Source organism: Megalopta genalis, chromosome 3, assembly GCF_051020955.1.
Source record: "Megalopta genalis isolate 19385.01 chromosome 3, iyMegGena1_principal, whole genome shotgun sequence".
Taxonomy (NCBI): Eukaryota; Metazoa; Arthropoda; class Insecta; order Hymenoptera; family Halictidae; genus Megalopta; species Megalopta genalis.
In genome coordinates, this window is record NC_135015.1 from 7,099,456 (window position 1) to 7,124,764 (window position 25,309).

At 41.3% G+C, this 25,309-nt stretch overlaps 1 protein-coding gene across 2 annotated transcripts in view; it reads right to left on the reverse strand.

Moving 5' to 3' along the window:
• LOC143259009 (uncharacterized) overlaps positions 1-25,309 on the reverse strand; it is an 84,525-nt gene that overhangs the window by 2,070 nt on the left and 57,146 nt on the right. The window contains exons 2-12 of one of the 2 annotated variants that reach the window (XM_076519734.1): positions 10,330-10,567; positions 9,493-9,601; positions 9,346-9,370; positions 9,067-9,247; positions 8,196-8,545; positions 7,159-7,225; positions 6,416-6,721; positions 6,012-6,123; positions 4,925-5,256; positions 3,373-3,486; positions 2,125-2,211 (exon numbers count right to left, since the gene is read on the reverse strand). In XM_076519734.1, coding sequence (XP_076375849.1) covers positions 2,125-2,211; positions 3,373-3,486; positions 4,925-5,256; positions 6,012-6,123; positions 6,416-6,721; positions 7,159-7,225; positions 8,196-8,545; positions 9,067-9,247; positions 9,346-9,370; positions 9,493-9,601; positions 10,330-10,567 — 1,921 coding nt within the window. Of the gene's footprint in view, positions 1-2,124; positions 2,212-3,372; positions 3,487-4,924; positions 5,257-6,011; positions 6,124-6,415; positions 6,722-7,158; positions 7,226-8,195; positions 8,546-9,066; positions 9,269-9,345; positions 9,371-9,492; positions 9,602-10,329; positions 10,568-25,309 lie in introns of both variants that reach the window. The other variant, XM_076519733.1, reaches the window with a different exon arrangement.

The window sequence follows — 25,309 nt, forward strand, 5'->3', positions numbered from 1 at the left end:
GTGCCCGGGTTCCATCAACGCGAACGTCAGGCAACACACATCTGTTCGTTATCGGCGGTTTCAGCTAAGCGTTGTTAATTGCCCTTTACCATGCACAAACGACTGATCGAAACTTGTCGATAACACGTCGAACAGAGACATTCGATAACTAACGCCGTAAGGAGTGATGGTAACCAACACTCGGCTCCTCCGTTTGCCATTGCTCACTGAACCGTCCATCCTTCGGGCTTCAAACTCGTATCATTCGTTAATTAACTTTCCCTTTCATCGTCGATGGGATCTCCTTTTCCAGCGGGATCGGCAAATTTCGAGCACCTGCTTTGCGTTCTACGCTCCTTATAAAATCACGGGTCCGGCCGTGTTAATTAACAGTTCAAGGAAAAGCTCGCCGCCAATTAAAAGTTAACTGTGTTGCTCACTGTTCCCGCGATTGCGCCTGGAAACAACGACCGAGGACACGGAACGCCGCCATTTCCGAATTACGCTGCCGGCTGCGTTTCCGCGGACGTCGAGATTTTGTTAATCATAGCCGCGGTGTTTTGCGGTGTTTCTGCGGCCCACCTTGAACACCGATCCGCGCACACTGGCAACACAATCACGAGCGTTGCCTCCGGCTCTTATGTAAGCTCTATTATTTTGCGCGTCTGCCACGGTTTGCAAGAAGCCGACAGGTTGCGTTAACCAAGGTGGAATCGACCGTGGCGGCGGGCACTCGCGCGTATTTAAAGCGGCATCGGCGAACCGATCGACGTCGATTACCAACTGATAGCAGATTGTGTAATTATCGATGGTCCGCGGGTTCGCGCATCGGACGTCGACGCATGCGAAGAAATTGCTCAGATAATCTAGTCGACAGCCTGTTTTAATATGTTCTACTGGGAAGTCGTTTTGCCCGAGGGTTACAGACATTTGCTATAAAACTTCCTTGTGCGGTTAGAAGATTGCACACGATTATGTAAATTGAAATCTTTATATACCGAAGACCGAATAATCGCGAATAGGAAGGCTATATTTTTTAAGAATCAAATCTAAAACATGAAATCCACAGTTTAATGATTGGTCTTGGAATTCGTCTTAAAATGTTACTGTGTACGCTCGTTGAATGTTCGATTAAATTTTGTTAAAATATTATTCGGAATTGTTATTAAGTGAATAACAATTAAAAAATAATTATTTCGATATCGTAGATCTTCGAAACTACACTTACAGTCACTCAAGAAAACACAAATCGAGAAACATTCGCTAGGTTCTCCCCGATCGTATCACCGGTTGTAGTTACTTTTCGTTAGCGATTCGACGACCGTAGTCAGTCTACACGAACGCGAGGATACCCTAGTACTGAGGCGAAACAGTGAAATGTTCGTGACTATAAGCGGGTGGATCGGTCTCTATCTCGGCGGAGCGCGAGTATAACAGTTAATAACGCGGTTCTTCATAAATTCAGGTGCACTTGAGCGTACGCGTTCACATACCCGGAGGCGTGACGCGCGTTTCTTTCGCGCGGCACAATGACTGCACCGAAGCGCTCGCAATTTCGAAGCGTTATCTGTTTGCATTGGTAGATCTCGCCGGTTGTGTAATTAACCGTGTTAGAACACCAGCCCGCCCGTATCACCGACGGAGGATGCTCCCGGTCTCGTGTTTGCTGCCCCCCCCTCTCCCCATCTTTCTTTCCGTCTTTTATCAATATTTAATACAGGCTGGTTAGCATGCATATTCCTCACCGGGAAACGTCTTCGCCGCGTGCAGCAATTCCGACTTTGCTGCTAATAGGATTTTTTAATTGGCTCGCGGCGTTCCCGTAGTTCCGCTTTTTCCACAGGGCGCTCGCGTATCGTCGCATAATCTAACGAGGAATTTTACCTTGGCTCGGTGATCAGAGGCTGTGACGTCTTCGTCAGGAGAAAGAAAACAGTGAAAGTCATCGCTCAGCGATGTCGTTGCTCGTGCGAGCGTACTCCGCGAATATAATGGTTTCGTTCGCGCGTGGAATTCGCGGAACCAATCTCGGCGATTGCGCGCGGATAGCAATGACAAGAGGCGGGCTTCCGGAATTTGGAAAACGTGCCGGACCCCGGCGCGACTCGAGGACAGTAACAGATAGCGGCGTTATCGTTCTCTTACCTGCTCGACCGGCTGATCGGAGAAATGAACTTTCTGCTGGCTGGAGTTGAACATCTTCCGGTGAGCACGCTTGAACTCCTCCATTAGCTGGAACAGAACGAAACGTTGTAGTCGAGCCGCGGCAATTGCAAGAATTCATCAGCAGTCGACTCGCTCGAATGTGGTTTTATTATCGTCGCCGCTTAATGTTACTTTTACTTCTCGATTTGGAAGCGAAGAACAGAACTGATCGGAAACGGACCGAGAACACGGTGAAATTGCAACTGCATCGCCCGCCGTGTCCGCGTGCGATTATAAACAACGCGAGGAGCGTCACTGCCCAGACAGCCCACCTGTGAATATCGTCGTTTCAGCGGCTCATCCACGAAAGTTCAATCGTTTGCAACATCGCGGCAATAATTTTTAATTAGATCGGCTCTCTCTCTGCTCGTTACTGTTGCGGATCTTTACAGTCTAGAGGCCGCGCGACGTTTCCTCTTTTCGCGCGGCCGCTTGATCGTGCTAATTAATAAATGGCAGGCGAATCTGTACGCGATAATCAAGATCAGCGATCAAACGCTGATCGGACTCGTGTGAAATTTAGTTTACTAAATAGTCGTTTGACACTTGTGAACACAATTGGAAACCAGGATTTGTCAGAGTGAGCGGTGAACTTAAGACGACGATTGATTTAAATTGCAGATGACGCGTACGTATTATAAAAGTTACTTGAAATAGTCCAACAGGATCGTTTTTTACGATTACGATAATCGAAGTAGAATCAATTTTTATACATGTGTTTTAATAACATGATTGCAAAACATAATTGCAATGATTGATCGCGATGATGAATCAAATTGATTTTAACATAAATATTTTACACATAAATATTTTATACTCTCATTCTTTATAAGATTGAAAAGTATGAGTACCTTATCAAGATTTGTAATCGAACACTGAACAGATTCGTGTACGAGTCGTTTGACACACGTGAACAAGATTATGTACGCAATTGAAAACCGAGATTTGTGGAAATGGGAAGTGAATTTAAGACGATGGCTGATTTAAATTGTAAATGATATATATGTATGTATGTAAAAGTTATTCCAAATAGCCTAATAAGATCTTTCTCTATAATTACGATAATAGGAGCATAATTAATTCGTATGCAAGTATTATAATAACGCTATTTTAACTCGTCTTGTGCAGTCTAATACCACATAAATATTGTAGATCATGATCCTTTATAATATTAAAAAGTCTGAATACCTTATCATGGGTGACTTTCTGTTCTTGTGCCCTCAGGGCTTCCGGATTTTGAGATTTACGGGCTTCCTGTGTCTTCTCTTTCATAGCTTCAGCTTTGGCGGCGTTCATGCTCCTCTGAAAGCAGACGGTTGCGCGACGTGTATCGACGATCGACGATTGGAATACTAACATAAAAGTGGTTATAAGAAGAGATTATCTATTCTAACGGCGATATTGTGAATGATACGTTCTTGTCATGCCCCCATTATCGGGAATGTATCATAATCAAATTGTTATGACCAACTGGATTTTGCGAAATGAGAGTAAGGTGGCAGCGATGAGTATAGCTTCTTGGAAGACACTATCTATTTCTGGGTACGTTATCTCCAAATATGACGTAAAAGCCACTGTAAACAGAGGAAGAGAGTCGTTGTTTCAGAAACTTGTACTATCATCGTATGATGAAACCCGATGAAAGCTAAAACTGCTTTTCGTTTCTACGCCATCGATGCGTGCAGACTTTTGGTTTTGAACAGTAGATCGCAGAGCATGATCCTTGAAAAGATAGACAAGCCGAGCAGACACATTTTACACCACACACAAGAAAGCGTGACTAAGTTGGTGAATGACTGATAATTTCACTTTTCGAACTACAGTACTCTAAGAGTATCGAGATAGCGATGATTCAAACAACGCGTTAAAGCGAAACAGATTAATGAAAGTGTATGTATGTCGCACAATCGTTGCGAAGAGATCAAGAGACTTTGTGTTATCCGTTTAACGCAATGATCGCTATTCAGATTTTACCTACGCAACGTTCGTTTCATTTATCTTGTAGAAAGTTCTACTTACGATTCGTTTCTTCGTCGATAGCGAAGAAGGCATTCGAAGGCTAGTTGTATAGGATTTAACAGACCTGCTGAAGCGAGATTATTGTCTCACGTATGCCATGTCTTTGTAGATATTGATTGAGGTAGAGAATCGAAGATAAACACATATTAAGGAATCTTAACCCTAGATAGTTGTACGTGAAAATTGATCTTTCAGTCGCAATAGCTATAAAAACGTAGATCAAGGGTCAAAAGCAGAGAGATAACGTTTTCAGGATTAATAGAAGGTATAAAGTACAAGAACTTGGACCCTGGTATAGTAAAACATGACGTCGAAAATCTATAGAAGAATGTGATAAAGTTACTATATTAAATTCATAAAAACCATTCTCTCTATCAAAATCTCTCAATCTTATGTTCCTATCTTCGAGCATTCGCCGCTCAAGATTTTCCAATCCGTTTCTACGTATACAGATACGTTTTGAATTAGTTATACACGAGCTTGCCTATCTTGATCTAATTGAGATAGCTCACGGTTCTCAAGTAGATTGCGGATCTTTACGAACGGGTTGCTTCGACAATCTTTCAAAGAATGCACACCACGAGCGTACAACTATCTCACTGCTTCCGATTCCTCGGCTAAGAGAAATTCAACTTTGAATAAACATTCGTAATTTATTCATAGGAATTGTTGCAAGCCGCATACTGGTTAGTCTCGCAAGAGGATAATACTGCGCTCCTACCTGCTGCGCCCGCCTCTGCAGTTCTTGCGTTATGGCAGTGCTCAAGTCGGTGCAGGCGATCGGCGACGTCCTTGTGGCGCAATTGCGTTGTGTCGGGTGCGTTGCAACCGGCGTGTCATTGGGTTTATTGGTCCCGGTTGTGGCTGCCATCACCGAGCCGTAGGAGACCGTCGACGGTGGCTCGCAGGAGGACGTTGACAATGACGACGAGGTCGAGGCAGAGTCCTTGCTGCAGGACGACTCCAGGCTCGACTCTGTTTCTGTTGAGCCTGTGCTGCCCATTGACATTGTGCTGCCCATTTGCACACCCATGGCGTTCATTGGTTTCGTCTCTGCGTAAACATCGTTCTACCGTTACTTTATGATTCGCATTTTCAAAAGTCAGCAGGACCAGTGCGTTTACTGCAAAGTACGCGGACCTCGAAACCGTCCTCGATCGAATGTTCGATAATTAATACAGTAGGATAGAGGTGCCGATTACTGCGAGGTGACCAATTGCCTTTGGTTTGTTTTCGGACATAATTAATTCTATAATTATCGAATAAGACATATCAAACTCTTTTATTCTTTTATTTTGTTTACTTTTTGAATGAAAAAATTTGATATCATTGATATCCTTCGATAAATATAAAGACAATTATGCCGTGAAATAATCGAAAAGCACAGCGATTGGTCATCCTAAGCAACCGGCTCCACTTTACTCTATACAATACAAAGCATTATTATTATATAATCTTTTGGCTTAGACGGTCATTCCATTGTCTACATGACGTCGCAACAAATCATTCAGCTATATCTAAAACATTAAATCTTATCATTGTCGTCGAGGAATAAACACGCTGGTTCGTTTATATAACCGTCCGTGATAAGGTTTGTTTGGTTAAATTAACGTTTTCGCCTAATCTCGACGATCTTAATCGATCTGCGATTGTTTACATTCAGAGAACAGTCTAATTATGTGAAACAAATTACACTTTTAGTTAGAAAAGTACTCTCTCCTCGATATTATCGCAGCGTTTATCTCAGTTAAATATTGCAGGAAGTTCGACAAACGGTGGCCGGGAGAATCGTCGAGTCCGAGACAAACCTGCTGGCCATTTGTAAGATAGCGGTGGCGGCGGTGCAGGTGGGCAGACAGACTGATGCACTTCTACCGTGGTTACCGTCTTCCTCTCTCCTTCGCTCTGCATGCCGTTTTCCTGCAAAAAAACCAAACAAAAGTCATTAAGGCTAGCTCGCATGCAAAGCAGCGGATCAACAGCCTCGCGATCGTTTCTCCGCTCAATTGAGTTGCATCGAAGCTGTACCGTGCGTCAATCGTCACGCTAATCCGTTCAGATGATCGCGGACGATTACGTGGACGCTGGCATCTAGAAAGCGCCCATTAAACATTCATCAATTACCCGCCACGAAATTCCCGTAACGTTGTTCGTATACACGAAAATCAGTCACGGCTCACAGACCAGCGAAAAGAAAGCTCTCTTTCCTTACTTTGGATCCGTGATACGGAGGAATATCTTCGGCCGGACCGTCGTAGATGTACTCCTGCTGTCTGCAGTTGTCCCGGCGATAAGCTAATCGACGATTCGCCTCGTCCCGCGGGTTTGCGTCGAAATCGTGGACCTCGTAATCGATTCGAGGCGCCACGGGATCGTAGAGCGGCTCGTTGTCGATCTCCTCGTCGTAGCTGCGCGAATTTGGGTGACCTGGCCCGGCCATGTGCCTGTGGTTTTGGTTCTGGTTTTGATTGATACGGATTACTGTGGTGTTGTTTGGCTTGCGGGTCCATTCCTGTGCCTACGAAACAATTCAAGCCGTTTTTAACTGCCGCATTATTCCGAAGGTAGATTATTTAATCAATTGTTTTGACCGTATCATGTGATACTTCCAAGTATTTCTACTTTCTCCGCATACTATAAACTTTACATTTACTTCATGCTTCTATCTGCAGCGTCGCTAGCGAAGATGTGTCACCACTAGACTGTGAATTTTATAGATTTTATGATATTCATGGTTTTCGAAGCTTCGTACGGCAAAAAAATAATGCAGTTAAAAATGTATTATTCTCAATAGAAATTTTCCTTTGAATTTACATGAATTTTTCGTTATTATTAACGAGCTTTATTAATTTCTTTACGAATTACAAGTGTTCCCAGTCATTGTTACGAGCAAGAGACAGCCGAAGTTTCTACGATTGTTTAGTTGATTCGCCGTCGCATGTTTGTTTTGTTTACCTGGTCAGTGTGCTGCCATTCCGTTGAACTGCAACTGCTCGTGGACAAGGCCAGCGGGCAGCAGATCCTAGAAAATCCGAAGACACACGGTCGAATGAGTTTTCATCGGCGATTACACGTGCTACTTTCTAATTTCCAATTAAACGACGCCGCGAGGAAGCACGATTAACCGCGGTAGCTTAAGCACAGGATGCACGTTCGTGAGCTCGCGAAGAATTCGTCGTGCTCGATACCCCGAGATTATTATCGCGAAATGTCCTATTAATAGAACGACTTTCTCTCGGAGTAAATCCATCGATGCCACTCGATAACAGCGTGTAACGAGAAAGATATGTATCCGGAGCCGTAAAGCCGCGCAGCTGATACTTTACGCCGGCCCTCCGGTCTCGCTTCCACACCGAAACAACGTTTAATCGAACGTTCTTAACTAGAATTATGCACAATGATCGCTGGCCTTAAGGTACTACAACCGTGCACCACGGTATATTAAATTTCGTAATTGTTCTACCTCCGTTAATTAACGCTTTCCAATCACAAACGAGCAGGTATTATCGAATTTTGTACGCTCTGCGAGAACAGTCCAAACATGGGAGACAATAATTAACCCTTAGCACTTCAAAAGTATCACAGCATATTTCGGCGAATTGTAAAATAATGCGCAACAACATATTATCAACCCTTTGCACTCGACGCTATTCAAGTTGTTTCGCAACGCGGACATCTGTTTGGGTCCAATATTTTTATTTTGTATCATCGTTTCCATTTCGTTTATATGAAATTAAGCGCATTTATTCGTAGTACATTTCAGGTTTTAACAAATCCAGGAGTGCTAATATTGTTGTGAGCTATGGCATGGCAATTTTTGACGTTACTCGAGTGCAACGGGTTAAAATGCGAGAGTTTTCTAGCGACAGTGCTACCGATGCATTAGCTTCTCCGTAGTCGACATGCCGATTGGAATGCTAAGGGATGAAATATCGAACCCAAGTAACTTCTTAGATTTGCATTGGCACCACGGCATCTTCTTCGCAACTAACCTCCCGTTTCTGTTGCAGGCATCGTCGCGGGGATATCGATGATGCATTCTGGCATCGTGCTGATGCTGCGGCGAGTAAGAAGAATTCTGCTGGGGCTGTGGACTGGCCGCAGCTACGCTCGACGTTTCAGAGTCGTAGCCACTCGAGCCTCGGGTCCACAGCGGCTCGGGACAGTCGTAAAGGTGATTTGGCGTGGGTCGTTGCACTATTAGGTCGAGAATGGCGGAGCTTCTCATTACCTCGATGGCTCTTTCGAACGGAAGATCGGTGAGCCGCTGTCCGTTGCACCAAACGATCACGTCGCCGGCTTTCAGGCCCGCTGCCCTCGCTGGTCCGTCGTCTCTGGTACCCTGAATCAATTTTCGTCACGTTAACCTCGTTACCTTTATCAATTAATAGACTTTCGTGCAGTATATCTTCCCGTGAAATTCACTGAACGAGAAAAATTCAGCGAAGCACGATGAACACGTGGTTTATGTGTTTTCAAAATGTCAATATTTCGCAAGAAATTTCAATATTTAATGTAAAAACCTTGTTGCCAAGCTACACGAATTTTTCCCAATATTCAAATTAGTCCCTCCCATTTAAGCAAATTTCTCAGAAATCATCGTAAATTCCAAAAATCATAACAGCATGTAACTATTGACCCTTTCATCGTGTAAAGTTGATCAATCTATGAGTGGTTATTGCACATTGATTTAAAAATGTAGATTTTGCGAGGTGCAGAAATTTAAATTACCATTACAGTAATAATAATTGATATACATCAAATACGAATCTTTTTGGTTCTTTGAGAATTTTCTGTTTTCTGTGAAATGTTCTGTATATTTAAAGTGTACTCATTCCAATTGTTAACAGAATCTTCGATCACCTGAACAGTGAGGCCAGGCACGATGCCTCTGCAGACGCCGCAGCCTAGTCGTCCCTTTTCCCCGACGAGGATTCGAATCCTGACCTCGCTGCTCGGCACAGCACCCACTCCGGTCTCGTTGTACTGCAACTGTTGCTGTTGCTGTTGTACCATGTGCCAGGTGACAGGATCATTCGGGTTGCTTTGCGAATCATAAAGTGCTCTTTAAAATACCTCGAAAGGATCATCGGGGAGAATCGTTTAATAATCGCACCGATTTGATGACTGATTGGTACTTACTCTTTCACAGGTATCATTCCCACGCCTGAAAAAAAGAAGCATGACCAATAAGTATTCGAAGCGAACAGCGATTGGTTAGAGATAACGTGGTAAATTGGCTGGTTCGCCGACGATTAGCATAAGTGATAGCAAAAATGTGATAATTACTTCGAATTTTGAGGACGAGTACTTGCTGATTTTTCGCCAGTAGCGCGACCTCTTGATGGACGGCGTCTTCCACCGGATACCCGTTCACCCTTATAATTTGATCACCGACCTGAAAGCAACAACCAGCCGGTGAAATTATACGAAATAGAGCGGGGATTGTTTGCTTAATGACAAAATCGATCCGTCACGGTGCGCGTAAACTGAATTGTTTACAGACCGCCAACGAGGGACTGCGAACTCGTCAAATTTTACCAACAACTGCAAGGACTTTTTCACTCTTTGGAACGATTTTCCATCACCAAAATTTGGCATGCGAGAAACTCGAAGCTTGAGTAATAAGATCCTACATAAGTAATAAGATAATAATAATAATAATACATAAGTAATAATAACAATAATAATAATACATAAATAATAATAATAATAATACATAAGTAATAATAATAATAATAATAATAATACATAAGTAATAAGATCCTACATAAGATGCTATCGTTAATGATGCTAATCTCTGAAGGCTTAGAAATGGGTTTCACTAAGGATCCATTAAGAAGGATATTCTCGTTAAAAATTCCAAATTGCTGATTTTCTTATTGGCTTTAGATACAAACACATAACTGGATCTTATGCCCTGGACATTATACGGTTCAGCTGGATGTATGTATTAAAACCCTTTCGGCACTTCGCCCGAAACCTTTTACATTCAAATTCTACGAAGTGAATCGTTCCAAGGCGTGCAGAACATTTTTGTGGTCACCAAAAAGAAAGGTTTACGAGTCGGCCATATATTTTTACCGTCTATAGTAACGGCCCCGTGAATATTACCAGCTGACTTACCCTTAATCCATTTCGATGGGCTTCTCCTCCTGGCTGCACATCGCTCACGTAAAATCCAGCGGCGTATTCGCGGCCACCGCGTAGAGAGAAGCCGAATCCTGATGCCCCACGCCGTCTTAGCCTCACGTTCCTGGTCACACCGATGACGGCCATCCTGCCGCCTCCTGTGGGATTCCCAGGACCGCCACCGGTCGATGGTACCATGACGGCACTGGGCGTGCCGGAAGAACCACCGGACCTGAGCAAATTAAACGACCTTTCAATAAAACTCTGCTTTTACGCACAAGCTGAATTATTTGTTTTATTCGTTAGTGTAAGTATTATACTTTGCGCACTTGAGAAAAAACACTAGGAAAATTTAAAACATTTTAATCTAATTTCTTGCAAGGACTTTATAATTGTCGTGCAATTGTTGGAATTGATTTTTATCAGTGACAGATTTAACGGTACTAGTTATCAGCTTTTCAAAGTGAAAAGCATGTTGCAATGATCGTGTATACAGTTATCCTGCATAAGTATCTGCGATCTATTAATCATCGTTGATGGAAAACTTGGACATTGAAATTGATTTTGCTTCGGCCATAAGTGACAGATCTTTTTTTATTCTATCGTGCCAGTTGTGTTATTTTTTTCGTGGCAGTGCACTGTTTTGTCCTTGCCAAATTGAATGAAAAAGGTCAGGCAGGACTGATGTAACTTTTATCAATTAACTGAGAAGGGCCATAACTCTCGCCAAACCAAAAAATACTCAAACCATTTTTTCCTATAACTAGTTATCGCGCGTAAAAAATTCTCTCAACTTTATTAATTTTGAGAGTCTCTAGCCGCAAGAATTCACACACGTATTTTCACACAACTATGTTGTCCAAGGAAATGCAAAAAGATTCCGTACTTCTGACCGTAGCATTCATTTCACTTTTATCGTGACGCGCGTACACAACGGAGCAGCGATCGTTAAAGCCAGTCGCGGAGTCGTTGTAATTTTACGCACGGTGAATAATTTGATGCTTTTAGTTCTGGAGCAGAGGATCGTTGTTGCGGCTATTGTTTCGCGATTCGGAATTGCCAGTCGGCGCAGAAAGTGGAGCGCGATTCATTTGCCCGGAATGGAGACGGGTACACGCGTATGTACATATGTACGCGGCCGCGATGCAATGTTTACCCTGGATTCAGTGGCGTTAATAAGCCTCTTCTTTTCCGTTACGTAAACCGGGCACAGCATTACTTTCTCGCCGCGATTCCCGCGCCGCGAAATCACTCGAAATCGCGGCTGTCCCTAATAACGACAATTATTTTTACAGCAGTAAGAGACTAGGCTGCATGGCGAAAGGTGCTCGAGACCACCGGCTTAGCACGGTTTCCGGTGTATATAGCACCCGAGTTTCGATTATAATATGCCGGCTGCAACTTATGTACATGCCTGCGGTGAGACGATCGCGTCCCACGAGATGCCTTGCGGGGGCAGCGGTGATGGCGGTTTCAGTGCTTCCGATTGATTTCCGCCTGCTCTAGACCCGACTCCTATTAGGGTAAGTATACGCAGTAATCGTGTAGTCTATAGCTCCTCAGAATCAATTTATCCGTGTGCCAGGAGCCTAATCCTTTCGATCAATGTTAGCCGCGATATCCACTGCTCAATGAAGATGCTTTGGTGGACGATTCTTAAATCTATTTGTTCATATAAACGTGAACAGAATATTTGACTACTTTTAAAGATCTCTCATTCTAAAGTCATGAATATTAGTTTCATATAATACATTTTATATGAAATATTGATATGGTAAGTAACTGATGAAAAAAGTTTTGTAAGTGCTTTTCGGTTCTAGCTATAATAGTTTTGGTAAGTCGAAAGTAGCGTAACAATATTATTAAATTCTTCTTATGTCTCCACAATTTTACATTTCAGCCACTCATTTTTCCATAAATGCATCAAATCTACAGTCTTCTGGTATCGACAAGTATCGACTGTTATTCTTGTTTATTTTATTCAATCATTCTATTATATGCAAACTGGAAATAGATAGCGAATTTTTGAAACAATAGAAATAAAATAAAATGAAGTTGAAGACTAAACTAACGTAAATCATATGTGATTCGTTCGATGGTCAAATTACAATCGCTTATGGCAATTGGCCAACAAGTGATCAAGTGACCGTTTCCTTATCTAAAAAGGGAGTCTCCCTGTCACGAAAACGGTACTGGTCCGAATATCCGGTACCATCGGCCGACTGTTAATTACCTTATTATGGAGGGTGATGCTCGTAAAATTGACCAAATGTGCTTGAATCAGGGTTGGGCACGATTTTATTCGCATAGGATAAGGATAAAGCTAAAAGATAAACATTAACGAATAAATGTTTATTTGACACTGTCGAATAAATATTCATTGAAATAATAATTTATCTGGATATAAAATCGAAATAAGATTTTACTCGTACAAGAATCGATTCGAATAAAATTGTATTCGTAATAATAACCCATTAAGAATTTATTCATACAGGAATTTATTCATGCGGAGAATAATCGATCTAAAAGACTAAAAAGAATTCATTCAGATGATTATCTTAGATAAGTATTTATCCGAGACAATTCGAACAATACCCAACTCTGGCGTTAAGAAAATTTGACAAGCCGGTAAATCTTCAGAATGCTCCGCAGACGTTAGGATCGTGTAGACAATTTCATTGAATCTAAATGCATTTAGTTCCATACTGTGAAATAGACTGACAGTCGCAACGAAGATGAATTCAATGATCTACCACACACGAACGTCGAGCTTCGGATACACGAAGAAAGGACATTCACGGTTCATCTCGTACGTTCACTTTTCACAATAGCCTCTCAAAGTTCCGACCTTCAGCTCCTCGACAAGTTGTACTTACAAGATCAAGTTTTTATGCGTTTCAGACGCTGAATAACCTTGTGTAATAGGTCATTGCATTCATTTTAAAAACGATCGTTCGCGGAGGTAAGATGAACCGTTTATGTGAGCCGCGTACTTGGGTTTTAGAGCTGGTGGTCGTAATTATATTTCTTATTCTGTGAGAGCCATCACATACAGTCTCGGATAAAATGATAGCAGGTGTATGCTATCTTTATCTTCGCGAGGACGTTGTAGAATTTTCGAATTGTAACGAACGGTACATGAACATGCCGATTAAAATAAAGGAAATTCGAGTTCTCGTTCAATTGTGCAGTGTACAGAAATGAAAAGTGATAATATATAAGGCTTGAAGAATTAAGAGAAACTAAAGATATTAGTCTGCTTGCACAAATTTCTTATACTAAAGCATTTATATAAACGGTTTGCAACAATTAAAATATTCGACAGTATTATTGATAAAATAACGATAGCTATCATTTTGCTCGGGACTGTATATTCAACTGCATGGATGTTGTACTGTAGACTGGTACAATTCAGTACATATTTTGAAGTACGATGGACTTAAATCTTGTTCTCCGGTAATAGCCACTTTCCTGCTCCAATAGCATTCAGCTGGTAGCCTTTATAGAATAGCCGTCTCCGGTCTGAATTACAAGCAATAAAGATTCTCAATCTTTTCAGTTTTAACCGCATAGAATGAAAATTTCCGATTAAACATTTGTTTTTCAAATTTTATAAGTACGGATGTTTACGTGCATCTTGAGACAGGTGTACATTACACGGGTGTTCGAATTCTATACGCGATGCATATTAAATTAAATTCTATTCGCCTCTTAATATTTATGTGCAGTCATTGAATTTTCTTGAAGTGAAAATTTCAATTCAATTAGATGTGCGATCAATATGATAATGTTAGAGTGACGTTCAAAAAATCAATGAAATAAAGTTAAATACATGTTTTACGCTTGCGTCAACAATTTGTAGCTAACGATTTGATCCCATATTTGATCAACTATATTCTTAGCTAAAATTCCAAAAATAAATGTGTGAGATATATAAAGTTAATAAATGCAGTCAAAGGGAAATGGAAATGTAAAAGTGATAAAATATTAGATTGTCAAGTGTCGTAAGATCTTATTTTATCAGCGAAACATTAAGTTTCATAAGATGTTTTTAAAAATTAAATTACAGGACTACGAATTACATGAGTGGGTTAGAATCATAGTGGTGCGAGTACCATTGTCGAAAATTTTTACTCACGTTCTAACATGTAATCTATACATGCCAAAACGTTAGAAAGACAAGTGAAATGAATTATAAAGTTACTATAAATTAACTGACCTCTATACTATCTTAACAATAATTTTGATCAGCAAGCAATGTACATATTAACAAACAATAACTCTCCTTGTTTCTCACAATGAAGAAAATGTAACTTACATCACTATGATTCTAACGCGCTCACATAGATAGATACCTATACGACAAACGATTTTGTGATATAAAGAAGAATATCAAATCTCTGTTGAAATCCATTGAAGCTTGCATTTTCTGCAAGAGCATCTGCTGGAGACGCACAAAGCCTCGCAGTCCAGATGGGAAAAAACATTGTGTGCATCCGGAATGAAGGATAATTGGAGTAAAAAGTACAAAGTGAGATAAAGTAAACTCTCTCGGTTGATCGTCGAAGCGCGATCCACATTCGCATAATAAGAGGCCGTGCACGCTGGAAATTCTAACGTAAGCGGAATCGCGGGTAGCATTCCTTGCCAGCGGGAGGAGTCTGGCGCGATCAAAAAGCAAAACGCTCGGAAAATTCGACCACGGTCGTCGACGGGAAAGAATTATAGTAATTCCAGCGTCGACGCGGCGGCTCACCTTCGCGAATAATTGTACCGCAAAAATCTTGCGTTTCAGCCTCGGGCCGGGGCAACGAGCAACGCTCGTGCTCGCGCTCGCGCTCGCTCTCCTCTCGGTACCTTTGTTCGGTTCCCGCGAACTTTTTCCGTCGCGCTGCGAAATTAATGACCACACCTGGCGCACCATTGCCGACGGAAGAGAGAAAGAGAGAGAGAGTGAGAGAGAGAGTAAGAGAGAGAGAGAGAGAGAGAGAAAAGCGGTGCACGGCGGAGCGGAGGAGTCGAAGCAAATTCCACGAGCAGACGGAAAAGACGAAAGGGAGAAAGGGGCGGGGAAGTGGACGAGCAAGGAAAGAAAGACACTTTATGCTCCCTAATGACGCCGGGAATCCATCTTGCCCCGGACATTGAAAAGATTACGTGCAGTATGAAGGCCCGTCGTAGATTGCCGGATGCTGCAGGACACGAGGATGACACCAGGTAAATGACAGTCATTAGAAAGAACGAGACACTAGTTTAGAATGACTCCGCCGTGGCCGGAGGGCTTGACGTCTTCGCTCCCCCTCTGTGTTTCCCAGCTTCCACTCGCTCTTTTTGCTTGTCGAACGTTACCGAAGGCAAAAGGGAATTCCACAGTCTGCGCTCGTTCTCCCAGAGTCTGCAGGCCCCAGCCGGCCGCGGCCGTTCGCCTTTTCCTCGGGGGATGTCTGCAATCGGGACCGCTGGCTTTTCGGATGAAACCGGCCGGAGAATGCGCGGGACGGCCGGGTATTGGCCTGGAATATTAGCCGCTAATACTTTGACAGCGTTATAAATCCACGGGACCCGCAACATCTCCCGCCTGCATTCCTAAGGAGATGCATTCGTAGGAAATAATCGAGATAAGACGGCATCCTAGATTACCATTATCATCGTTGCAGATACTTGGCCAGGTTTTACGACGGATTCTAGAAAATCTATTTCCAAGGAATGTAGATTCCGTTCTTCAAAATATCGTACCATCATCGTAAATACCTACTACTATTAGGCACGGCGATAGATAATCCACCGTGAATTAACAAAAAACGAGCAAACGTTTATCTATGCTGCCTTTATCGTTACACGTTGTCGAGGGTGCCTAGCAACAAGCATTCTCAATTTCAATAAAAATAAGTCGGAGAGTAAGGTTGCAGATTGGCTGTGCAGGTACTTCTGACGGTAACCTCCTGTCTCGAGCCTGCAAGCAGAAAGCAGCCAATGTGCCGCGGTCTCGCGCATTCGTTCTCTGGCAGCGCAAGAGGAATGTGGCTGTCGATATTCTATTATTCCTCCTGCAGGCTGGTCCCTGAACCAGATTTCATGCAAAAAGGGTTCGCCGGACTGCCTTTTGGAGCAGATACGCTCGGCCACCGAAGGCTAGGGGGGCTTTCTATTCGAAGCAATTTACATGTGACTATTTACGGTCGTAATTACTATTTTATGGTAATGTCTGCGCGGCGAACGTATTCTCAATTATCGGAAAATTACAAATTTCCTTAACCGGCCGGTAATGGGGGAAAAGAAACTGGTATCGGCAGGGACGGATGGCTACCGCGCGAGCCTCCTTCTGCGCTCTCTCGGTCGGTCTGTTCTTGAAAGACTGGTCCCACGGATCGGCGATCCGCCAGATAAGACAAGAGCACCGCGAAGAAGAAGCTCTCTCCCCTCTCCCCTTTCGTTGCCGCCCCGCCGCGCCGCGAAGGTGAAATACCTGTCGACGACACCTACCGAGATCCCCGAGATTTCTCGGGCCAGGGATCACTGACACGGCCGGCTACTCGTTACAAGCTGTTAACGCATTTTTAACGTGTACCCCCGCGACGGTCTTACCATGGCTGCTTTATTAAAGAGCCGGCTTTTCAGACGCGTCGGAAAATGGTCGGGCCGCGAGACGTCGTCGCGTTTTCAACAACTTCGCTGACACTTGTGCCACTTCTCGACAGCTCGGCAAACGACTGGCCTGCGCGATTCCAAGGGGGCCCTCGAAAAAACGTTTACCCGCCAGGCTTGGTAAATCCGAAGATTTGCTTCACGCTTGCTTCTACGCCATTTTGTTTTTCTTGACCGGCGCGAGAATTCTCGACCAGTGTTAACACCAAGCCGGTCAAGACGATCGGCTTCACATTTTTTTCGTTTGAAGTTGCTTAACGCTAGATTTACAGAGCACAGAAAACAGCTGTTTTATATTAGTTTATAAAAGTAACAATAAGACATTTATTCTGATTTTTAACAAGTGTTATTGTAACATTTGCCGTAAGTAACAATTACTTATAATTAGTGACCCGCCATTTTGACGGGTTCTGTAAATCTAGTGTGAAACGGTGCAGAATCTTTCGCAAGGAACAATTGAATTTCCTTAAACCAATATAATACAATATTAGTAAAAATATCGAAATATTTCAATTTTAGTGTTGTCATATACACGCTAATCACTTTTGAAGTCGGTTCAAATCGGCAATTTCCAAAGTTATACAATTTTATTGTCGCACGTGAGCTAGCTCGAATTGTCCGCTTGGAAAAATGAATTCAAGTTGATGGTTTCTCGAACTCTTGTGCGAAAAATTCTGAACTGCTGACAAATTAAAACGACGCAAGAAATCGTCGACAACCCATTTACTCTATCACACCATTCAAATGTAAAAACCACATATTGAAATCTCTCGTCGCGGTATTGATGTTATTCGTAATTCTATTTATGAAAAGATCGAATACACTTTTGTTGGTACAAAAATATTATTTTTTGAAAATAGCATACGGTTCAACGGGTTAACATAAATACTGCCGTTGACATTGCGATGCCTTATTGTTACAGTTAATCGTAGTTTTGAAAAATGTCCATTTCCTAGCATTATGTGTTAACACGGAGGAATTTAGCACTAAATATACAAGGAACGACGATATCGAGCAACCACTGTGCCGTTAACAATTTTTCCATAAATCATACCACGGCTCGGGACGTGTCGATTGCAGCGTTAGAAGCATCTTTCGAGCGTTACTGAAACTCGGGTACGCTGATAAGTTTCAAGATCTGCTCTTAATCTCTTATGTAATCTCGAGGACAATGAACGTGTGTAGTTTTGAAGCAGGTTCGCGTGATAAGTAGCCGGCTCGTCGATATAGACTGATATACCGTTATTGTCATCGATATCGCCGCTTAACGATCGAACCATGAAAGTGTTACGAACTGTTACGCATCTCTTCCACACCTTCGCGACCATTCTACTAGCCCCGAAGACCGTGGACAGCGTGTCTAAGCTAGCGTATAACGATGTAACTACTGCCTCTCTGCACGAGGATTACGAGACCAAGAAATTGCCGGGCTTTCTTTCGCTACAACATTTAGCCTAGTTAATTGCTCGATTTCGTGGAGCTCATACGTATTATCCTTCACGCATTCACTACCGGGTCGGTTACATAAAATCATTTTTTTGCGATAACCTACACGAAAGTATTTCCTACAAAAAGTGGAATTTTTTCCAGTAGCTTGGACTATTTCTTGAAGAAAAGTAGATTATGTCAGATTGTAATCTGGTTATGTCTGAATGCTGATATTTTGATTCAACGAGCCGTCGACTAGTTTTCAAGAAAGCCTATCTCTCGCTAAATTAACTCGGCGAACGTCGAAACAGTACGTCATAATTGCAGCTAAATTCTAGCGAGTCTCCCAACGGAATTTCAGAAACCAACAGCACGTAAGATCGGTGTCGCACTAACGAGTCATGACGACGTCGATCGACACGTTTATTCTGCTTTATGGGCGTGTTAATCATCTCGGGATTATTGCTGCCACGTTCATCGACGTATATCCCAGGGTGCAATACAAAGGCGCTTATTATAACATCAAAGAATGTCCGGCGACAATCAACGTATGTACAATAGATTGACTAGGAAAATGAGTGACGTGGCAGCGGACGTGTTAACACGGAATTCCTTATTCCATTCACATATTATGCTAATCGGTGACTTGAGCCCAGGAATCCTCCTCGGCCGAGCAAGTCGGAAGGGTCAATGAGCTGGAGGCCGAATGTTCCTCGTGTATGCTACTCTGTTTTCGGAGGGAAAGTGGAGAGTTCTCCTCGTTGTACAATTAACAAACGCGTTTCAAACGAAATTATTTCGTTTCTTAATACCCGCATTGCTGTAACAACACCTGTGTCGCAACCGCGATGTTTCAATAGAGCCGAAAGAGCCGCGAGAGTCGCCACTCTCCGATTTTTCACTTATTTGTACGTCCTGATCTTTTGAAACTTTCTGTCGTCTGTGCGAAGAAATGTTACTGATTCACAGCGCAGTGACAGACATTGCATTCAATACGTCATTAATGTGTAGAAAATGCGATAGAACAAGTGTTAATTAACTTCGACAAGTCTGACCCGTGATGGCGATTTTTAGTAATAATCCAAGTATAATTGGTAGACAGTGGACTTTTGTGGATTTACAGCAAACTGATTAGATGAAACACAAAACAGTGAAACAGTTTCGTTATATTGTTTAAACTTTATTTAAGCCACGAATACATGCCTATGCAGTTCTCGTTTCTAGCCAACGCGAGAGGCTAGAATTTTTATTTTGTATAAAAATCCATGTAATCTAAGGATTGGTATTCCGATCAATTAAACCGGAATAAAATGCTGTACTTTTGTCATCGATAGCACACAATAAATATAAATTTTAGTTTTCTTCCAATTGAAAAAGTTCTAGTCGTTATAACTGTGAAGATGATGATACGACAAGGGGTTAACAGTTAATAGATCCACGAATCAGAACACATTGATCTATAATAACAGTAATGAAAATGTTGTTCCATTAGGGACAATCTGAAGAAGAACAAGATTCAGAATAGAATTAACACATAATAAAACTCCTATTTCCTTTTTACTCTGGGAAGCATCGAGCAGTTAATTATGGCAGTAAAACTTCATTCAACGCTTTCCAGTAGAGGGCAAATAGGAGGTAAAATCATTTAGCACAGTTCCAATATTAATTCCACTTTCTGCTGCAGAATTTTCTATAAAAAATTTACTTCGCTTAGTACCACCGCATACTCGCACCTGCGACCAACTACTCTCATGGAAATACCGATAGTTTGTGACCGCATGATCGCCATACGATAGAACGAAAGCACTCCGGCCTCTCGATGCGCCCACTTCAATTTATGGCCACCGCAAAAAGGAAAACAATGATGCTTAAATAATTGCGATTCGTCGCATAGTCTCTATCGAACAGCTGCAGACCAATCGCAATTATCGGAGTCCGGAGAATTTGAATGCCGATCGTTCCTGCCCGCCTTGTTTCAATATATTCGAAAGGCTCGCGACCGGTGCACGGTCGATGGTTAAATTGAAATTAAAAGTTCCGCGAAAAAAAGCTGCAATAATTGCGATTCATTGCGTCGCGTCGCTTCGCCTCGATCGGCCACCTGTATTCGCGAACTGCATGCCTGCATTTATCAAAATAAGCCACACACGAATACCGAACATTCCTGTTCGCATACTGACAACGTACTCGAGAAGGTTGCAAACAGACGTTGTCGTAAACGTACATTTTGAATCGTTTCATTCGCTCGCGTAAAATGGAGTGTCCCCCCCCCGCGAAAGGAAAATAATAATTTCTGATGCTCCGCGTGACCTCCATTGAACAGGTGTAGTCACGGATCAATTACAATGCTCGCAGCATACCCGTGCTTGAATACCGATCATTCGTGCCCGTGGAGACGTAATGAGCTAACAGGATCAACGGATCATCGACTCGAGATTCCGTTCACGCTTTCATATGATCGCGCACCGTTCGAAAGGACAAGAAATCGGCGTAATAAAGGACTTGTTAGCGAAGATGTCCACATTCATTATCTAGACAAATGGTTTCTAATAACGTGTACGAGATAACAAGTCAATAACCGGTTTACTGGCCGCGAGAATTTTGATTAAGAAATTAAGTAGTCCTTCTTTACAGGTAGCTACCTACAGCTGGACTATTGTGCTTTAACCACGATTTCATATCACGGTAATAAACATTGATTTTGTATGCGTCCTTTATCATTTCGAGACTCCACTCCTCGTCTTCTAAACACGATCCGAGTTGTTCAATTTTGTCAAAAATCTCGTTCGTTTCAAATCAGATACTATGTAATATCGATTTAAAAATACCGAGTGCGTCGAACATACTTTTTTGTTTCACTGTAATTAATTGAGGTATTAATAAAGATTACTGTAGAAGCGTACAAAAATTGTTCTCTTTGACCATTCGTGACAATCTGCCTTAAAAGGTGTTGCAAGAAACAAAAGAGACTTTTAACAAAATTAAAGAATTCAATGACGGAACTTATCTATGGACTCAATATCTAAAGTAACTAATAAAACAGCGAGAAAATCATACAAATTTCAAACAGTGAAATAATATAATTAATAATCTCTCTCTAATACTAATATCAATAATATATAATCTAATCTATATAATCTAACATTAATAATCTAATAATTAATCTAAAATAATATAATTAATTTGTACATTTTTCAAACCCCATCGCTCGGCTCTAATTATACCAGAATTTTTTGCAAGTAATTAAATATAAATATGTAGTTACTAACGGATCCAGGATTAAATCTGTCCGATATTATTTCTCCGTGCAGAAGTGTTATTCGAATGGAGCTGTTTCTGTCTCAGGATCTACATTGTTGAGGGTCCATGCGTTGGAGCAATTCTCCAGCTATTCGCTCGCTCGAGGTTTCACCTGTTTTTTCGTGGCGCGCTCGTGACACGGGTTTCGCGAATAATTTATTCGAACCCGGATTAGTGGTACGCGGTCCGAAGGGATGCCCGGAACGTCCAGCTCGCTAACAATGCAGAGAAAGTCGACGCAGGCTGCAGGGAACACGGAAAGACACGCCCTGACGAGTATTCTCGTCCTCTCGAACCTCGCGGTCTCGAACCTCGCGGTCTCGAACCTCGCGATAGATGGCAAATAGAAGATGCCGGGTCACGACTGCGCTGGAAAGCCACGATACTTTCCTTTTTATGGGGGATGTTTGAAGATCCTATCTAGTTCTGCGGTATATATAGATAGCCGTTTCTTCGCAGAGTGTAAAACGCTTCTGCTTTTTCGGGAAATAGTTGATTCTGATCATCAAATATTCTTCGATCTTGTCATCCTTTTGCATCAAGTCCACTTTTGATATTTGCTCTGCCATTATGTCGATCTTCTTGTACACTTTCAGCTCTGTCGGACGGATTTATTCGTATGCGTTTCACATATATTTGAGTGGATTAGATGCATAGTGATGTGAAGTTACAATATCGAAAATGTTTTCTTATGTGTTGACACGTAATCCAGACGAAATAGTAAAAGGACGAGTGAAATAAATTATAGTTACTCTAAATTAACTCACTACTCTAAATTATCTGAACAATAAACAATTACGCATGAGCAGTAAACAATAACACTCTTTGTTCCTGCACACTTTATTGCGAAGAAACACTTTTTGTTTTTCCGATATCAAAAACCAAAGACTCTTTTTAACCCTTTGCTCTCGACTGGTGACTCTGAGGCACCACTGAAATTGTTAGTTCACGTTCCAAGATAATTTTTATATTAACAAAGTTTATATTTAAAAAATCGTTAAGAGTGTAACTGTCATCACAAGCGATCGCAAGACTCAATTTCATATGCATAAAATGCACTTCATCCTATAAAATAGAAATACCATAAGTCAGAAAAATGATTTTAGATTTACGGTTAAATTGGCTTCGAGTGCAAATGGTTAATGGTCCAAAGCATGATAGATAAAGAACTGACGTTCATTATGGAGATTCACCTACGTCAAGAACAAGTTGATGGAAGTCAGAATTACGTCGAACCTTATTGTTTCAATAACCATTTCCGTGCGTTCGAGAATTTACGGAAATGAAAATCTGTGTCGACTTGAGCACCATTTGCTATAAATTAAGATTCAAAATATATTCATCGACAACACATGCCGATTGATCAGTAGCGACAACTACTTCAAGCATGCGATATGAATAAGCAAGTGTTTCGAGAAATCGCCGTAAATAGGGCCCGACAGTCAGAATTTATCATCTTTACGAACCGTCAGATATATTAATTAGGATAAGAACGATCGAAGACGGTAATACGAATAATTATTATCAGCCAGACGAACGGTTCTTCCTCCGGTTTTATTGTTGACCGCATTTCGTTCCCAGCCAAAGCAAAAACAGTTATAATTCCACGAATTGAATAGTGAGTGACTGGTCGGATCGATCGAGGAGGTTTATTAAAGACACGATTTGTCGTTGACCGAAGTTTCGTTCAGCCAGAGGCACTGCTTGTAAACCGGCTGTAAAACCCCGATATCGGTGATCCTCGCTGGAATTCCGTCTGACCACAAAAGCTGTTTTGTGAATGAAGAGGCCGGTTATGCAACGACGAGATAAACGTCACGTAAAAGATAGAGACGATGCCAAGGAATCATGGGAATATTCACCGGTCTCTAATTGATGTTTCGTGTTCTGCAGCGCTTCGACTCCATTACGAGGGCTTTATTTGGTATTTGCTAGTGTCTGGTATCGCGCGCACGCGCGTAATTAATGGTGAACGTCAGATAATTGTAAGGCGAGCTCGCGATTCCGAGAAATTGATCGCGGATGCATATGCCATTTGATACTTCCTTTCGATTCAATTCCTTTCAATTACTCAGACTTTAGAAAATGAAATACGACGTCTTTTTTATACAACGCCAAAAATATACATTTAACACTTGCGATACGGTTCGGTCAACCGCGCGGGTCTACACGGACCCGGACAATTCTTACGTTTGTATAGGTTGAATTTTTATTATTGTATCATATTCGTTTTTCCATTTTTAAGAAAGGGTGACGTTTTTGGTACAAATTGTGAAGGTGCAGGATAAATGTATTCTATGTATATATATATGTATAATTTTTGTATTGTGAATTGTACTACTATTGTTGCATTTTGTAATTGAATTTATCGAAGTACGCTGTTCGTTATTGCTACACTCCGGAACATTATGTAAAATCAAAATTTATTGCATCTTCTATTGAAAGGAATAGAAGTAAATTAGGGGTGTTCTATCTTCGATAATTTCAATAGATTACATATTTCTATACTCTTCAATCCTTTTAATTGTTCTACTATTTTTAAATATTGAGATTCGTAGTCTAGGTATCACCTTAACTTAAGCATCTTAGAAAGTTAGAATTTTCTGTGTTGGGTCCGAGCGGACCCAGAGGTCGTACTGCGAGGATTAATACTCATCCTCGCACTAATAGCTCATTCGTAAATAATCAAGTCAGATTATATCAATTAATTCTATTTTTGAATAGTAACTCAAATAACGAAATAAAATGAGGGTTATACTGATATGAGATTTTGTTTACTGTTTTCCTGTATAAAATCTATCATTATTCTGTACATGCAGTGTATACCAATCAATGATATTGATTTGTATTCCGTAAAATCCGGAATGAAGTATGTCGTCATCGTAATAAAGTCATAAATTTCAGAAAAACGTTATATAAACGGAGATCGTTCGCAGAACTTTCACATAACTATACAGGGTGTACCCATAACACGCGAGACTCTTCAGAGGTGAACAGGGTACAAAAAACGATTCAAACGAACATATGTCGCATTTGACCTCATTTCAAAATTACATATACTCATTTTTGTGCATGCAACCAGTTGTGAATTATTGAAGTACACGAGTGGCTGTAATATCCAAATAAGATCAAATAAAACAAAAATATGAATTTTTATCATTGTTCTGTACTTATTATACACGATTCAGTGGGTCAAATATGTCACGATTAAACTGCGGATCTTTATGCAACATGGCAATTATCCAAGGCAATCGTATAGGACAGAAATTAAATAATAATAGAATAATTTAACAAGGTAAAAATAATGTAACAATATTATTAAATGTTTCTTACTTCTTTACAATTTTATATTTTAGCTATACATTTTTCCCATAAATACATCAAATTATTCGTATATACAAGCTATACTTTATTTACGGTAACTAAATTTTATTTAACTGTATCAAATATGTAGTGAGTTAAAAATAATATATTTCATTAAATACTCGATTAGCTGTTTTAAAAGACTTTCCAATTGAAAGTGAACAAGAACGGCTTTGTGATCATGAATTTTTATTCCCGCGTTCTATCAACTGACGCAAAATCAAGAAAACGATGCTAG